Source organism: Archocentrus centrarchus, chromosome 24 (assembly GCF_007364275.1).
Source record: "Archocentrus centrarchus isolate MPI-CPG fArcCen1 chromosome 24, fArcCen1, whole genome shotgun sequence".
Taxonomy (NCBI): Eukaryota; Metazoa; Chordata; class Actinopteri; order Cichliformes; family Cichlidae; genus Archocentrus; species Archocentrus centrarchus.
In genome coordinates, this window is record NC_044369.1 from 28,360,188 (window position 1) to 28,377,604 (window position 17,417).

At 41.3% G+C, this 17,417-nt stretch overlaps 1 protein-coding gene across 1 annotated transcript in view; it reads left to right on the plus strand.

Moving 5' to 3' along the window:
* Nucleotides 1-16,777, plus strand: part of emilin1a (elastin microfibril interfacer 1a) — a 29,466-nt gene extending 12,689 nt beyond the window's left edge. The window contains exons 2-12 of the mRNA XM_030722185.1: nt 5,603-5,719; nt 7,606-7,778; nt 8,016-8,115; nt 8,382-8,490; nt 8,587-8,760; nt 10,245-11,501; nt 12,355-12,769; nt 13,093-13,209; nt 13,718-13,735; nt 13,835-13,969; nt 14,059-16,777. Of these exons, the coding sequence (XP_030578045.1) occupies nt 5,603-5,719; nt 7,606-7,778; nt 8,016-8,115; nt 8,382-8,490; nt 8,587-8,760; nt 10,245-11,501; nt 12,355-12,769; nt 13,093-13,209; nt 13,718-13,735; nt 13,835-13,969; nt 14,059-14,378 (2,935 nt within the window). The 3' untranslated portion in view covers nt 14,379-16,777. The remainder of the gene's footprint in view (nt 1-5,602; nt 5,720-7,605; nt 7,779-8,015; nt 8,116-8,381; nt 8,491-8,586; nt 8,761-10,244; nt 11,502-12,354; nt 12,770-13,092; nt 13,210-13,717; nt 13,736-13,834; nt 13,970-14,058) is intronic.
* The last annotated feature ends 640 nt before the right edge of the window (nt 16,778-17,417 follow it).

Sequence of the window (17,417 nt, forward strand, 5' to 3'; positions counted from 1 at the left end):
ACAGAAATATATTACACCAGTGGTCCTCTGAAACATGCTGTTTTAGATCTAGCCTGCTCCTGCATGAGACTGGAGGTCAGAGAAGCTTCCTAATAACCTGCAGGTAATTCAATTTCATTCAATTTATATAGCGCCAAATCACAACAAACACTCACCTCAAGGCACTTTATATTGTAAGCTAAAAACCCAACAATAATTACAGAGAAAACCCAACAATCAAACAAGCCCCAATGAGCAGCACTTGGCCACAGTGGGAAGGAAAAACTTCCTTTTAACAGGAAGAAACCTCCAGCAGAACCAGGCTCAGGGAGGGGGGGTCATCTGCTGCGACCGGTTGGGGGTGAGGGGAGAGAGAGACAGGTCACAGTATCCAGAGTTGTACGCAGTGAGGATGTGAAACCTCTGACGAGTTAATCAACCTCTGTGGGAAAGCTCAGACCTCTGTGGGCGTTCTGAGGTTTTGGAGAATGACTGCCCAGAACCTCAGAACAAAAGCTTCAGAACACTTAAACTAAAATACTGCTGTGATTGAATCCAGCAGAAACGATATGAAAATAACTAAGAAATAAATTTAGTAATTATCTTCATTAAACTTCTCACCTTCCAGTGTACATGTGAATATGAGCATCTACTTAGAGGGAAATTGTTATTATTATTCAAAGAGCTTATTTTCATTAAGCTGCTCATTCAGCATGGTTCTACCATAACAGTACACAAGAAGACTATAAATAATAGTTCAACACCATAACGCACGTCAGAGGGAAAAGTTAATACAGTCTCTCAGGACTTAACAGAGGTTAACGGCTGTTTTTTTGTCATTATATTACACAAGTAAACAGCGGCTCTGTAGTATAGTGGTTTACACATTCACCTAAAAGGTGAAAGCTGGGAGGACACACAAATCCCTGTCAGGAGGGTATCTGGTGTGGGAAAAATAAAAAAGAGAGAGCATGTACGCACAAATGTAGATTCTCAGAGAATAAAGGTACCATTAACACCATACGACTCATCTGCTTGACTTAGAGCAGGCTATCCATTTGTGTGTGTGTTTTAATTGTTGCATTACACTGATTCATAGTTAAACAGATATATCTGCTTTTTTTAATTTCTCTGCTTGTACCTCATGTAATGCTAAGATCAGGTTCAGTCAGAGACTCTGGAGACAGGCATTAGGAAAAAACCCAGAAAACAAACAAACAAAAACTGTCTGTGGTGTTTGGTACAGTCTGAACTTTTGATTTGGCTTTGTGTGCACTCTGGCCTAATAATGTGTAACTATGGCTAGATGAACATATGCCATTGTGGATACATATGACAGAAAATCTAAAAAAATACAAATCAAAAAGTCCCATTTAAAAGTAGAACACTAAAACTTACATGCTTAACTTTGATTTTAAATGAAAGGTATTTATTATAGTAAGAGATTGTGAGACATTGCCTGACCCACCCTCTATCCCGTGTGGAAATGATGTCTGTCTGTGTGCGGTTCAGTTTTTGGCGTCGTACCGCAACCAGTTTTGACCAGAGGGATGATGTCGGGGTTTCAGCCATACTTGCTGGCTGTTTGCACGTTTGCATCTTGGCTCAGCAGTTTCCAGGCATGCAGAAAGGTTCAGTTTCATTTTCCCAAGTTTTGGGAAACCTTGTTGCAACTGAGGCAAATCAACATTTGCTTTCTCTGCTTATAATATCAATATATAAAAAAAAAAAACATTAGAAAAAAATAAACAACATCCAAGAATAATCTACAGTTTTTGACAGTGACATTGACAAGCTGTGGCACCAAAGTAAATCCTATCCATCTGCATTACATAGCATGTCTATAATTTTCAGGTCAACAAACATTTACAACAGAGCTTGATTAGTTCACTTTCCCATGAATAGAGGTAAAAGGGCATGGGGGGGTGGGGTAGAGAGGGTCAAAACATGATAAACTCTTGTTGTCAATGAGACAAGCTCTGGAATGAAGAGGGGAACAGTTGGGGGATGAGGAGACGTGTGGTGAGACTGAGGGATACAAGAGGAGACAGAAAAAAAGGAACGTAAAGGAGACGAGAAGCAGATAATAAACAGAGATGGACAACGAGAGGCTCAGGTGCCAAAAACTGTGTGAGATTAGACAGTAACACAGACGAGGATAGCCTATAAAGAGTAATAGAGATAGAAAAAGGGACATGAAGACATGAAGGCAGAGTGACTGAAGCTGCTGATTGACTTTCCAGTATGAATGAACTCGTTGTATTCTCCAACTTTTCTCCATAAACGCTTCATAGTTCTGCACAGATGAATCTGGGAGTGACACTAATTGGCCATAATGACCACTGTAGAAATAGCAGTGGATGGGGACTGTGGGTAATATGAAAATGATGATAGAAAGTGACTGAAGGACGTCTGTGGCTCAAATCTATCTGCAGTTGTTAACATGAGAGACATCTCAGGGTCAAGGGAGATAAGGGGGATGAGGACAAACTGAGCAGCCTGCAGACTGTGGGAGTATGTGGGAGTGTGGGTGTTGTGGTATAAAAACATGTTGATGGGGACATTTTTGTTATTTTAACAAATTTTTGACAGTCCACTTCATGAGAATTATTTTAAAATTAATATTTGAGTTGGCATCAAAAGTATGGATTAAGTTAAAACCTGCACCTAACCTTATAAAGCTGCTATAATGAGTTTTATTTTATAAACAATGGATTAAATTTAGTGTGAAAGGTTCTTTTCAGTTAAGCACCCAGTGTTATTTCAGCCAGGGGGGCTGTAGGGGTGGCTGCAGCTCAGGAGGTAGAGCAGGTCATCTACTAATCGGAAGGTTGGTGGTTCAATCCCTGGCTGCTCCAGTCTGCGTGCCTTGGGCAAAATACTGAACCCCAAGTTGCTCTTCAGTGCAACTGATGGGAGTATGAATGTTAGATAGTAAGCACTTAGCTGTAGAAGACTGCTTGTGTGAATGGGTAAATTGTATTAGGCGCTTTGAGTGCTCAGCTAGAGTAGAAAAGCGCTAAATAAGAACAAGAACTAGTCCATTTACCATTAACCACAGCAGGCAGCTGTTTCCACTGAAGAAGCTCAGATCTGTTCCACAGTACTTACCGAGCACCAACTGGCAAAGTTTGCAACTAGATTGTGAACAAGATACATTTAGGAGCTAAAGAGCCAAATATTCACCTCAAGGCTTAGCAAAGGGGGAAAAAGTACATAGTGTGAGTTAATATTTGGCTGGAAACATAACTTCATGTGGTGAATGCTGCTGTTGCTCCGTTAAGCTATTTTTGCCAACAAGATCACTATACTGTGGTAACCCCAATTTGATAAAGACATGAAGAACTAAAAGGTCCTGTCAGCAGTGATGTGTATACACGCACCGGACACTAGATTAGGTACACCTTGGAAGTACTAGGTTGGTAGTACTAGGTTGGACCCCCTTTTGCCTTCAGAACTGCTTCAATCCTTCATGGCACAGATTCAACATGGTACTGGAAACATTCCTCAGAGATTTTGGTCCGCATTGACGTGACAGCATCACAGTTACTGTAGATTTGTTAGCTTCACATCCATGATGTGAATCTCCCGCTCCACCACATCCCAAAGGTGCTCTATTAGATTGAGACCTGGTGACTGTGGAGGCCATTTGATTGCAGTGAACTCAGTGTCATGTTCAGGAAACCAGTTTGAGATGATTTGAGCTTTCTGCGTTCCTGCTGAGAGCAGCCATCAGAACAACTGTGGTCATAAACAGCTGGACATGGTCAGCAGCAATACTCAAGTGGGCTGTGTTATTAATTTCACCACCACCAGTTCAGGCAGGATGGATCCATGCTTTCATGGTGTTTACACCAAATTCTGACCCTACCATCCAAATGCTGCAGCAGAAACTGAGAGTCATCAGACCAGGCAAGGTTTTTCCAATCTCTGTCCATTTTTGGTGTGCCTGTGCTAACTGTAGCCTCAGTTTCCTGTTCTTAGCTGACAGGAGTGGCACCTGTGTGGTCTTCTGCTGCTGTAGCCCATCTGCTTCAAGGTTCAGTATGTTGTGCATTCAGGGATGCTACTCTGCATACTTTGGTTGTAACGAGTGGTTTGTATGAGTTACTTATACCTTCCTATCAGCTTGAAGCAGCCTGGCCCTTCTCCTCTGACCTCTGACATCAACAAGCCATTCTATCCCGGAGAACCGCTGCTCAGTGGATATTCTCTAAAACCTTTAAAAAATTGTGTGAGGAAAATCCCATCAGATTTCAGAAGTCATTTCACCTTTCTTCCACATTTTGGAGCTTCGTTTCAAATTCAGCAGGCTGTCTTGACCATGTCTACGTATATTTAGTTGCTGCCTATTGCAGCTCAAAGGGTCCTGCTACATTTGCACTCTATATCTATTGCAGAAGTTTAGTAAAACAATCACAGAAAACACCATATGACCAGTGTATACCGAGGTTACTATCAAATCAGCTTTTCAAAAAAGTGCTTTCTGCATGATTTCTTTTAAATTTTGTTCAAAAGTTTGACTGAAAACAAATGAAATGAGCCCACCTGCATGTTATTAGTTTTGCTTTTCAGTAAGTCTGATAACTAGCCCAATATTAGAACAACTAGCTTGTGAAAATTGAACATCTCCAAAATTAACAAAGACAGTAAATATAATTGCATATTTGACTGGTTAAAAAAAAAAAAATGCAATTATGCTGTACAGCTGGAAGCTAATGTAGCTGGTATCTGTGTGCTAATACGTCACGCACTGTAAAGAGCTTAGAGCACAGTGCTAGGCTAGGTAAGCTAGGCAAAATGTTTTATGGCACTTAATATTATTGCTATACCTGTACAGGGAAATGCAAACAGGGACGTAAATACTTGAAGCACCTTTAGAGTATAGCCACTTGAAGATTTATACAGTGCTAATATTTGCCAATATTTATTTTGGCGTAACCTATAAAAGCATTTTGTATAGAGCGTGAGCTGTGATTTGTATTCATATCTGCACTGAACTTGTTTTAAGAAGGTATCTTTTTATATATTTATTTCCTGGACTTTGATAATGTTCCTAACATGAAACGTAGAGAAAGAGACTGTAAATCATCAGCTAACATTTAGATCTCAGATTTCTGGAAATAAATATGAAACTATGCATCTGGCGGGCAAGCAAAGTTTTTATAAATATTGTACTGGGTGTTTGTGAATAAATGTAACTTTGGGTTTACTGCAAAGATATGCAGTATAAATACTGCAATGAACTTGGTGTCGGCGTGTTGGTGTGGAGTTGGACAAGTAAAACAATTGCAGTCATTGTTAAATACATGCACTTATCATGAACTGATCCGACATTTGCACCAATTTTGCCTGAGTGCAGTTCAGAATAATAACTGAGTCCAAGGTCTGAGATATTGATCTCAAAACTCAAAACAGTGGAGACTGGCATTCAACATGTGATCAGATGTTTGATTATTATTCCGTCTGTCTCTCTTTATTCTGCCAGGGAACATAGAAAACAGAGTGAGGGTGAGGTCTGCTATGTTTGTGTTAACGCCTGACTCTAAACTCCGAGCAAACTGATAGCATCACACACTCATTCATCTGTCATTTCCTCTTCCCTGCTTATGTCATTTAACAGGAACTGGTGTGCTTATGTGGTGACACGCACAGTTAGCTGCGTGATGGAGGACGGTGTGGAAACGTACATCAAACCAGACTATCAGCGCTGTGCCTGGGGACAGTGTCCTCGAGTGGCGTGAGTATCTATCCTTCATCTCTCTGTTTCTGGATTCTAATCTGCATTCAGTCTTTCTCCTCAGACATGCCATCTTCAAAGCCACAGACGTTTTGCATCCTCTATCCATCCATCATCTTGCTCTCTTTCCTCTCTGTGGATTTCACTCGGCTCTTTCAATCTTCCGTCTCTCGAGCTTCAGCTGTCTGGAAGGTGTCTGGTTGTAGCTTGGCTTGTATCACTGTACACATGATTACAGCTCTATATTGGTCTGGAGAAACTCAGTGATAAAGTCTCAAGTCTCTTTGGTGCAGACCTGGGAATATCTACTGTTACAAGTAATGGAGCATATTTACTATTGATAGAACTGACTAAATGGTTTTTCCAAATCTGCATGTAATGCTTGGCGGAATCATTAATCAAGCATGGCTGATGTTTTTCCCCCTTTGAAGTTTTCACTGTGTTGTCTAACCTTGGCCTAGCTGCTTGATTCCCATGTCTGCCGGGGGCCTGGGCCTAAACCTGGGCTATGCTAAGAATGAAGCCAACAGGGGTTCCAGGCACCGCAGTCTAGTCTCCTGCCCTGTGAAAACAATCTACTTCTCACTCTGTCTTTCTTCCTTTTATGATTCTCCTGCTTTCTTTCTCTAACTCTGCCCAACTCCTGCCTCCATTTCTCCAAGCCTGTTTTGTTTTTCCTCTGAGAGGACCTTTTTTTCTCACGCTCTCCAAGGAGAGAGCTGGAAGATTAATTTTTCTTTGCTTTTTTTATGGCACAGAAAAGGCTCTGTGTTACCTACAGTAAAGTTTGTGTAATGTCATGAATGGGAAAAACCAGCTGAACGTTTGCAGCCAGGGCTTGTTAACATGCCTGTGACGATAAATCCTTATTGAGAGTTCAGGCCAATTCTGGTCTATTTATTGGTACTGTAGCTTCAGATTCAGCTCAGCCACACATTCAGCTTCAGATGCAAAGCTGAATGGCACATTAGTTTATATATATATATATATATATATATATATATATATATATATATATACACATACATATATATGTGTGCACTTCCTTTGGAAAATGGAACAGGAATAAGATTTGAGGTCATTGTAATCCCATCCATCATCAGTAGATGATTTGCTGCTCTTTTCCTGCTATCTAAGGGCCTTTGCACATGAATATCAGTGTACAGCACAGTGATCATATTTCATGCAGGGTTTAGGAGCCATTACAGGTCCTCCATTTGGTTACTTTACATATATTAAACATATAGTCAACATAACCTTTCAGCAAAAGTAAAAGCATATATATATATATATATATATATATATATATATATATATATATATATATATATATATATATATATATATATATATATATATATATATATATATATATATATATATATATATATGCGCCTAAATCTTGCCTGTAATCTGTGCCCTTCATTCAGTGATACTTAAAAAGACTACAAGTAATACTGAAACTAATACAAATTAAACTAAACAATAAAAAATAGTAACAATTATAACAAAAACCCCTGAAATTAAACTGAGTTAAAAGAAAAAGTCAAAATGAAATAAACCCCATCACGTTTATTTTTGTGGAGCCAGGAGGTCGAGTTTGCAGCTAATGCCAGTAAGCTTGGTTGGCACACTGCATCAATGAATTATGAGTGCAATGAACAGACACTCACCAAAGCTGCGGCTGTTATAAAGGTAAATTTGGCTGTAGAAACCAAAACAGTTTTTTGATGCCAGGCTGTAAAGTTGAGTAACAAACAGCCTTCTGTGTACCCCACCCCCCCCCCCCCCCCCCCCCAGCCCCCCCTTGGCTATGCCCAGGTCCTGACAGGTCCAAATACATGAAAATCTGGATGTCATTTCACAAACTTCCATTTCACCCTCAGCTATCGGACATACAGGAGGCCGAGGTATAAAGTAGCTTACAAGATGGTGACAGAAATGGAGTGGAGGTGTTGCCATGGTTACTCGGGGGAGGACTGCCACAATGGACCACAGGGGACCCCTGAGACCGGTGTCACGGAGCTGGACCACAACACAGGGCAGCGGGGAGGAGAAGGTGAAATGGAAAAAGAATTTAATTGAAATGTTGTTGAAAACATCAAATATGCGTAACTTAAATAAGTTGAAGTTAAGCAGACTGAAAAACATAGTTATTAGGGCTGTCTGTCATTTTCAAGGGTCATCGTTTTGAGTAGGCATTTTGCAAGCAGCAAATATAATATTTGTAGAATTAAGCAGCTCATTGAATGCTTTTTGTTCAGCTGATCCTTATCCTGCATTTGCGTTTGTCCAGGTGACACAGAGAAGATCAAACAGCTGGAGGACACCGTCCATGGTCTGACCAAAGACCTCAACAACATGCAGACCACCATTAATGGAATAAACCAGAGGCTGTATGTGTTATTTCACAGAGTGTGTTTGGTGCTTAATGAAACACAGTTTAACAGAAATAAAGAAACACCAGAAGTGGTGTTAGGACCATGTGTGGACAGCACGCTGTGTTTCGTTTCCTGTTTATTGCACTGGAATGGATGAAAGCTCCATTTTCTTCATGCACTGCTCTGTTTTTTTAGTGTGGCAAATTATCTCCATGCTTTATAATATTTAATGTATAACTGGGCTAAAACACAAGGAAATCAAAACCTTTTCTTTTTCTTAGGCATGTGCTGAATGGGGCCATCATCCCTGCCGATTCAGCTCAGCCACACATGAAAGAAACCATCAACAGCATCCAGAACAAGCTGGATCAGCTCTATAACAGAACACAGGTAGTTACCATGTGTTTCTGCAACTGTCTACATATCTGCTATTGGTAAATCCAAGGATGGATGGCGTTCATTTCTGTCATGTTTTTGGTTGTTTAGGTGCATGATCAGACCCTGCTTACTATCAACAACCACCTGGTGAATGGAGGAGGCAATGAACTGGATGGAGTATCCAGAGACAGAGGACACGGCGGGAACCAGCTGAACACACTGAAGGAGGAGATCCTGACAGAGCTGGAAAGAAGGGTGTCTCTTTCCTGCTCTGCCTGTCAGGTGAAACTCGATATGTCATAATTATAAAAGCATGGCAAAAACATTCACCCTTCACACACACACCCCCACACCCCTCAAACAAACAAAAGGAGAAAAAAAAAAAGAAAGAAAAAAAAAGTAGACTGAGTGCTTGTGGTTTATTTACTAGAAGTTAGATTTTCGTGCATCTCTCCCTGTGGGAAGTGATTTCTGCCGCCTAAAGCAGTAAAAGATAATGGCCCCATGCTGGCTGTAATGCAAGAGATCAGCACTCGACAAAAACCACTGCACAAACAGACAATAAACAGAAAAAGGATTACTGCAAAAAAAAAAAAAAAGGCCGTAATCAGGCTCTGAAAGAAAGATTAGAAATGTTACCTGCTGTTTGAAAAAAAAATGCACAGTTAAGACTGAACATAAATCAGGTTTTATTTGTATGAAGTGAGTTTTTAATTTGCCTTATGTTCATGTGCTATAGGCTCAGACACATACAGTGCACAAACCGACTCCTTTGTTTGTCGCAGTTGTTGCTGTGTAAAATCTTTCCAAATTATCCTACAATGTCAGACTGACACTCAAAATACTCGGAGCAAATATAATATAAATCGCTGCGTTCAAAGGATTACAGCGAGGGCGAATCCACTGTTACTAATGACACCTACACCTGAGTCGTAAACTAGAGAAGGCACAAGCTAACAATAGGCTAAACAGTGATGAGACACATGAGAATGATTATTTTGCACTACTGCGTGTACTGTATGTTATGTTATCAACAACATTAGTGCACATACTGTATGCCTACCTTCCTGTATAAAGGCAACAAAGATGGCTTGGATATGACAAAGCTACCAATGCCAGATGCATGCAGTGTAGCTAAAGGGACATCTATACAGGAAGTGATTCGCTCGTCTCGTATCCGTCTTTGATGCTTGATGCTAGCATACATTACAGGCTCCAGTTGCCTAGGCAACACCTTAATGAATTTACCACCCTGTCGTACATCCATTGGTCTCATCCTGCACTCTTATTGGTAGTCAACGCAACACGTTTTAATCCACCCACTCCACCCACAGCGGGTATTTTGCCCCTAGTCTCCTGAAGTCGCCTAATGCCATCAGATTTTTTTTGGTCTCTGGTCTCCACGTCACTGCTAGTCACTTCCTGCATGGATGCCGCTGAAGTTAGTGGCTAGCTATCTCCCTAACCACCCCTGTGTTGGCTAATACTTTAGAAAGCAAGTATTAGTCATTAATCTTAGCTTTGTGTTCTTAGAAAACCTGCTGAAGAGCATTTCCTTTCAGCCCATAAACAACATAAAAAGTGGATGTAGCTACCGTGAAGTCCCGCTTTGAAGCCTTGAAATTAGTGTTTTCAACATCACCATCTTTGTTTCAAAAAAAGGATGTGAAAAGAAGGGGTGGGTCTGACTGCTCATTGGCTAACAACATGTTACTCTTAAGTTGTTAATGACCCTTATTTTCCTCATTATGTCTTTTTACCTCTAGGCCGGAGTGGAGGACCTGAGGCGCCAGCAGCAGAAGGACAGGGAGAGGATCACTGCCCTGGAGAAACTGATCAGCTCATTAGACCAGCACTTGAGGCTGGAAATCTCTCGCCGTGAGACAGAGCACTCCCAGGCCTGCTGCAACACAGTCACTGAGCTGGAAAGGAGGCTGTCTGATGTAGAGGACCAACTCACCTCAACTACAAACAAGTGTGACACCATTAAAGAGCGGCTGGATAAGGAGCAAGGAAAGGGAAGAGTGACAGAGGACCGGCTGAACGGCAGGCTGAGAGAATTGGAAAAGAGGATGAATAACACGATGAGGAAGACAGAGCAGAGGTGTACTAACACTGGGAACAACATGAAAGAAACTGTGCAGAGGGATGTCACTCACCTGCGCAACACAGTCCTCACTCAGCTGGATGACCACAGCTACAAGATTGGGAAAATAGAGCTGGATGTGGCTGTTCTTGGAGACACGGTCACAGACCATAGTCGACGCTTGGGCCAGCTGGAGAACATTACAACCTTCCTTGACAGAAGGCTAACATCAACCACAGACATGTGCAGTGAGACCTGTGGGCCGAACGGAAAAGGTCGGATAAGTGATGACACTGTGAAAACCTTGGAGTGGAGGGTTGTGGCCAACCATGATGACATCCAAAAATTTAACACCAAGCTGAACGACTTGTCATTATCAGGAGACTCCCTGTTTGATCGAGTGCTTAACTTAACAAGTGATGTGAAAAAGATCACAGCTGTGACAGGGAAGAATGGTGAGCACTTCAACAGGATCTTCACAGAAGTTGAAACTCTGGGCCGTGATTTTAAGAAGTGTTTGATTTGCAGCACTGTAGAGAAGGACCTGTTCGCATTTAAAAACTCCACCGTGATCAGTCTCAACAGATGCCAGACAGAACTGACGGATCTGCGGAGGAAAGTCGACTCGGGAGAATCTGTCTGCTCTCAGGTGTGCTCCAACCTTCAGGAGGAGGTGGGACGACTCAGAGAGGAAGTGGAGGAGTGTACAGCACAATGTAAAACCAACATAAACGATCTAAAGAAACATCTGAAAGGTCATACTGTACATAGTGAAAGATTAGGGGGGGATCTGAAGTCCATCCAAGGAGAGCTGGCTGAGGTCATGGTTACATTCAGCTCCATTAATGACACTCTGAAGGGCCTGGGCAGGACTGTGCAGACACATGGGAACACGATAACTGATCTGACCAGCAGTAAGGACGATATCATCTCTGAGGTAAGATTATGTGGCCGATTGGCATCTTTTTTTTTTTTTTAAACTTCATATTGTCACATTGGATGGGCTGGGTCGAACCTCGGACGGGCTTTCACTTGATGGACAGACCTTCAAGACTTGAGATGGTTCAAAAGTGACATTCAGTTAGCATTAGTTCAACTGGATCAGCCTGTACAAAAACATGTTTAGTTGGTGGCCCAATACAACCAGGTAGAACGCAATCTGGTCTTGTGAGAGGGGAGGTTGGAGAGAGGATCAGTGAATCTTCAGCTGATATCTTGTCAACATGATAGACATTTTGGACAAAGTCGTAGCAGTTCTTTCTTCAAATTCTGTTGATAGTTTACTCTTTTTGAAAGGTTCACTCCTAGTTTAAACACAGGAATGTACAATAAGTACCTTTAAAGCAGAGCCTACTCCATACCTCTTGTTGAGTTGCAAGCAGATTAACCAAAAAGCCTCACAATAGCACGTCTAAAACTCTTTCGCCACTATTATGAGTCAGCGCAAAAGCTGCAAGCTAAAATGGAGGGAAAGTTAAAACCCTGTATCTTTCCCCATTTCCTGTCACTCTCCACTGTCAATAAAAGCCGCTGTGGCCAAAAATGCAAAAATAAATAAATAAAAGTGGATGCTATCCCAACCATGCCTTTATTCACACCATGTCAGCTGTGAATGATTGCTTTGTTGAAGTGAAACATACCACATAAAAAATTAAGCAGCTGCCATGACCATTAGGCTAAAGTATCTCAGAGATACTTCACTAAAACCAAATAGGTCGTGCTTATGACAGCATTATAGCATTTATATGGAACACAGTATTAATAGCAGAACTTTCAACACTCTTTTCAAGGTGAACAACTTGCAGAAGGACCTGACGGAGCATGTTGCTGACTCAAGGACTCGATTCAGCGGTCTGGGCAAAGAGATCCAAATAATTAGGAGCAACTACGTGACTGAGATTGGGGAATGCCGGCGGTCCAGTGATGGCCTGGACCAAAGGCTCTCCAAACTTGAGGAAGTGTGTGAACGCTTCGACTCTTTTTCAGACAGCCTGGTCACAATCAAGGAGGGCCTGAACCGACATGTGTCTGGGCTGTGGAACTGCGTTAATGGGCTCAATGTTACAGTTACATCTCAAGGAGATGCTATCGAAAATATCCAGAATGTCCAGCTGGAGCGTGTCCACTCCAACATACATAGGCTGAACTCTTCAGTGGTGGACCTGGTCAGGGATTTCCACAGATTCAAAACACAGGACTTTAAGGGTGAGTCATGAAGGACAGAGGGTGTGGGATTTGACTGCTGGTCAAGAGATAGTAGCTCTTACTTGAAGGGAGGCATGGCTGGGCTAACGGATAAATGGATAAAAAAAAAAATTCACTAAAGAAGCTCATGAAGTGTGCTGTCTGAAAGCTAATCTTTAGCAAATATGAGAATAAAAGCACATCTCATGTCAAACCTGGGTAAATGTCTTGGCTTCCTTGGCTTATTGTACATGTTTTTAGAGTCCTTATAGTGTTACTGATAAAGAGAACTTTTAGTAGGGTGTTTCCCAGCTGTGTTGTCACCAAACATTTCACTCCCTCAGGTCCACCTGGTCCACCTGGGCTCCGTGGGGAGCAGGGCCCCCGGGGTCCTATGGGACCTGAAGGGAGGGTAGGACCACAAGGCAGAGATGGCGAGCGGGGACCAATGGGACCCCCAGGTAAATACTATAGGCCCAGTTTGTAGACTCAAATTTGATATTTTAGCTGTTGCTGTTGTTCTTTTGGAGCCAGAAGTGATCGTCTTTGGATAAGAGGCTGGAGTGTTTAACTTAGCCAAGCTAGCTAATGTTTGCTATGTTGGTTAGTAAGGTACATCTGTGCACTGTTTCAATATAATTGACTCCTGCCAGTGTGTGCTAATATATAAATATAATAACAGTAGAAAAAATAAACTCACTGAACCTGCTATCCCTTTAGGAGATAGTCAAAGGAGGCTGAGGAAGGATGCTTTTGGCACTTCCATGTTAGCTTAATTTTTAAGCCCCTGACAATGCCACTTGATGCAAACTTTACTAAGTACAATAACATGTACTGATTTTGCTGAATCTTTGATTTCTCTTCATTAACATTTCACATATTTGCAGTGTGATAAAAAATAAAATATTAACTTCAGGAATTGTATTTTTGGATGAGTAACTCACTGTTATCTTTCATCTTCCTTTCCAGGTCTCAGAGGTGAACAGGGTACGTGTTGTTCCTATTAAAGTGCAGATGAAAGCGCTCCCAACTCTTTGATCTGGAATCCACGCTAACACCTGCGCTCTGTTTCTGCTCTCTCATCAGGTCCTCCAGGCTCTGATGCCCATGTGCCACGCCTCTCCTTCTCTGCTGCGCTGACCCGCCCGATGAGAAGCACAGGAACCATAGTGTTCAACAAAGTCTTTGTCAATGAAAATAATGTCTATGATCCCAAATCAGGTGGGTTTTAGTACAATTTCAGCTGGCACATGTCAGGTCAATAGTCTAAAAAAAATTCTTAGTCATTCTTACCATCTCCTGTCCTTCAGGTTATTTCACAGCTCCAGTGCGTGGGACGTACTTCTTCAGCGGCATCCTGACAGGTCACAAAAACATAAAGATCGAGGCAGTGCTGTCCAAGTCCAACACCGGTGTGGCCCGAGCGGACTCGGCTGGATATCAGCCCGAAGGCCTGGAGAAGCCCATGGCTGAGGCAAAACACATCCCTGGAGCTCTAGCTATCTTTAACATCATCCTGCCCATGGAGGCCGGGGACACCGTCTGTATCGACCTCGTAACTGGCAAGCTGGCCTACTCCTCTGAACCTCTGACCGTCTTCAGTGGGATGCTGCTCTACGAGACCATCTGATTGGATGTGTAAAAATCCTGAGCACGAGAGCTTCTGATTTGTCTGTTGGACTCCAAGAGACAAAGCTGCTGAGAGGGCAGTCAGAGAAACTGATATTCCTGGACTGGATTTATTCAGCAAGAAAATAAGATTATTTTTTACTTTAAGTGCCAAGAAGGATATAAAAAGACCTTTTTAACCACAGTGATCTGTTTTGTGTTTCACAGCTTTAAAGGAAAACTGTTTTTGGCAAGAGTCATTGCATTCGTTTGATTTTTTTTAATCCATTAACATGTATTCTGAAAATGCAACTGTCAGGTTACCTTATAATTATGTAATTCCATATTTTCATGCAATTCTATGAACTTGAATTTACAACAACAAATCATTCAGGTTTCGGTGGTGTTTAGAGGAGACCTACTATATTTTTCTGTCATATATATACAACATAATTCCAAAAAAAGTTGGGACACTGAGCAAAATGGAAATAAAAACAGAATGCAATGATTTACAAATCTCCCATAATTGATTCATGATAGAATATAGAAAACATATCAAAAGTTTAAGCTGAGAAAATGTGCCATTTTGAGAAAAACATCAATATTGAACTTGATGGCAGCAACGTGTCTCAAAAAAGCTGGGACAGGGGCGCGTTTACCACCGTGTAACATCCCCTCGTCTTTCATCGACAGTCCCTAAACGTCTGGGAAGTGAGGAGAGCAGCTGCCGGACTTTGGGAGAGGAATGGTGTCCCATTCTGGTCTGATAAAAGATTCCAGCTGCTCAACAGTCCCGAGTCTGCTTAGTTCCGTCTGTGGTTCAGGATTGTTTTGATTTTCCCTGAAAAAGACGTCTCAGTTTAAACATTTGATATTTTTTTTCCATGTGAATAAAATATGTATTTATGAGATTTGCAAATCATTGCATTCTCTCTCTTTTTTTTTTCCATTTTCCACGGCGTCCCAATTTTCTTAGAAGTGGGCTATGCTGTTACAGTGGTGGATGCTCATACTAAATGTAGCCAAAGTTTCCAATAATGAAGTCGGCGAATGTACAAGTAATACCTGTGATCCAAAAGCTCAGGATTCAGACAGTTTTTTCTACTATTTGTTCTGTATGATGTCAGTGAGAATGGATATACCCTATATGGTCATCTATGTGGGAGAGCCAGTAAGAAGAAAGTTGGCTTAAAGGGAGGGGACGGGAGCTTAAACAGCTTCTTCCAGACAGAGGATGAACTAACAGGCTGCACCAAGGCTCAGTATAAGATAAAGAAGGGTTATTTCTAAATAGGAGTTCAGCAGAGTTACTCCAGCAGAGTCCAAGAATAAAAACACGGAGCTGGAAATGAGCACAATCGGTCCCCTTTAAAGAAAGGTTATCTTATAAAAAGATTATTTATGTGGGGGCTTTTTGTGCGTTATCCACTCACAGCATACCAAATGATCAAAGGTTATTACACAGACTTCCTGACTTATAGCTCAGAGTTTCATTCTTACCACAAGCAAATTCCCAGAAATACAACGCAGAGTGCCAATTGTATTGGAAAAAATGCAGAGCGATGAAGTCCAAACCACTATTCTTTAGGAGGAAGTGCACAAATGAAGTCACTGACAGTTCAGTGGAGAAACCACAGGATTTTATAAATCATACAAAACTAAACAATAAGACCATTTTAGGACATTAGCCATGCCTAGAAACACAAGAGGAGGTGGAGGATGGCCAAAGGCAAGAGCAGAGAATAGGTTATTTTAATGTCCCTTATAAGGGACATGTAAACTTAGTGGGAAATCAAATGGTCAGAGTTATGTAGCTGCTACTATCAATCCATCTTACAGTGGAGATTTTTATGCAAACCAAACAATAACAAATATGACAGCTACACAGCTCTTTATATCTACGCTACAAATCCCACTTCTTTTATGAAAACACACATGCTGCCTTTGTTTTTCACTTGTGCATTTTATAAAGTTTTGTACATATTTTTAAATGGCTTAAAAAAAATATTGCACGTTTTATGAAGATTGCTGATTCATTTTACATTTTTTTACATTATGGTTTAACAGTGTATCCACATATTAGGGTTTTTTTTTCTTACCATTCATTTTTCCTTTGCAAAGAGGACATCAGTCTTTTGGTGTGGAAGTGTAACCGCATGTGTCTATGCATTGTGTAACCTTAACAGACTGTAAATATTTCTGTGCCTTTCCAAGATTTTTAAGAATTGCCACTTCACTTTGCGAGGTACTTTATATGTTTTGTATGTTTTGCCACGTGTGCTTCAAAAATAGATACCCAGTGTTACACGGCTCATGTCAACAGTCTGACTCTTATCTGGATTTGGTTACTTTTATTAAATGAGCTGGTATGCATCAGGTTTTACACACTGCTCTGCCTTCTTTGGCCCTCACTTATTTCATCTGGCACTTCTTTGGCCTTCACAAATACACACAGCTGGGCTGACTTTTGTTTCTGGCTCCTACTTCAAACCTCCATCATCCCCTCTCTTGACTTCAGAAAGCTAATTTTAGCTTAAGACGCCAACGAGACTGCTGGAAATTTGTTCTTATGCTGCACTGCAGTGACCCCTGGTGTTCAGGATATTTACTCCAGCAGGTGTTAAGAAGCTGCTGGAAAGGCTTGAAGTATTGCTCAAGAAGTTACAGATGTGTTTACGAGCACTACACTCAGTAGCTTCCATCCAACTGGCACACAGACAAATTAAGTCATCCCTAACAAGAGTATGTAAGCTGATCTGTTGATCAAGCGGCTGGAAACTGGAAACTTTAACTTCTGTACTTAAGGATTTAAGGATGCATAACAAGATGGGAGAGAGATATAACAGAGAGATAATAAATATAAATATTTATCAATTAAGGACGCTCCTTAATTGAAATACACTATATTGCCAAAAGTATTCACTCATCCATCCAAATCACTGAACTCAGGTGTTCCAGTCACTTCCATGGCCACAGGCGTATAAACCAAACACCTCGGCATTCAGACTGCTTCTACAAACATTTGTGGAAGAATGGGTCGCTCTCAGGAGCTCAGTGAATT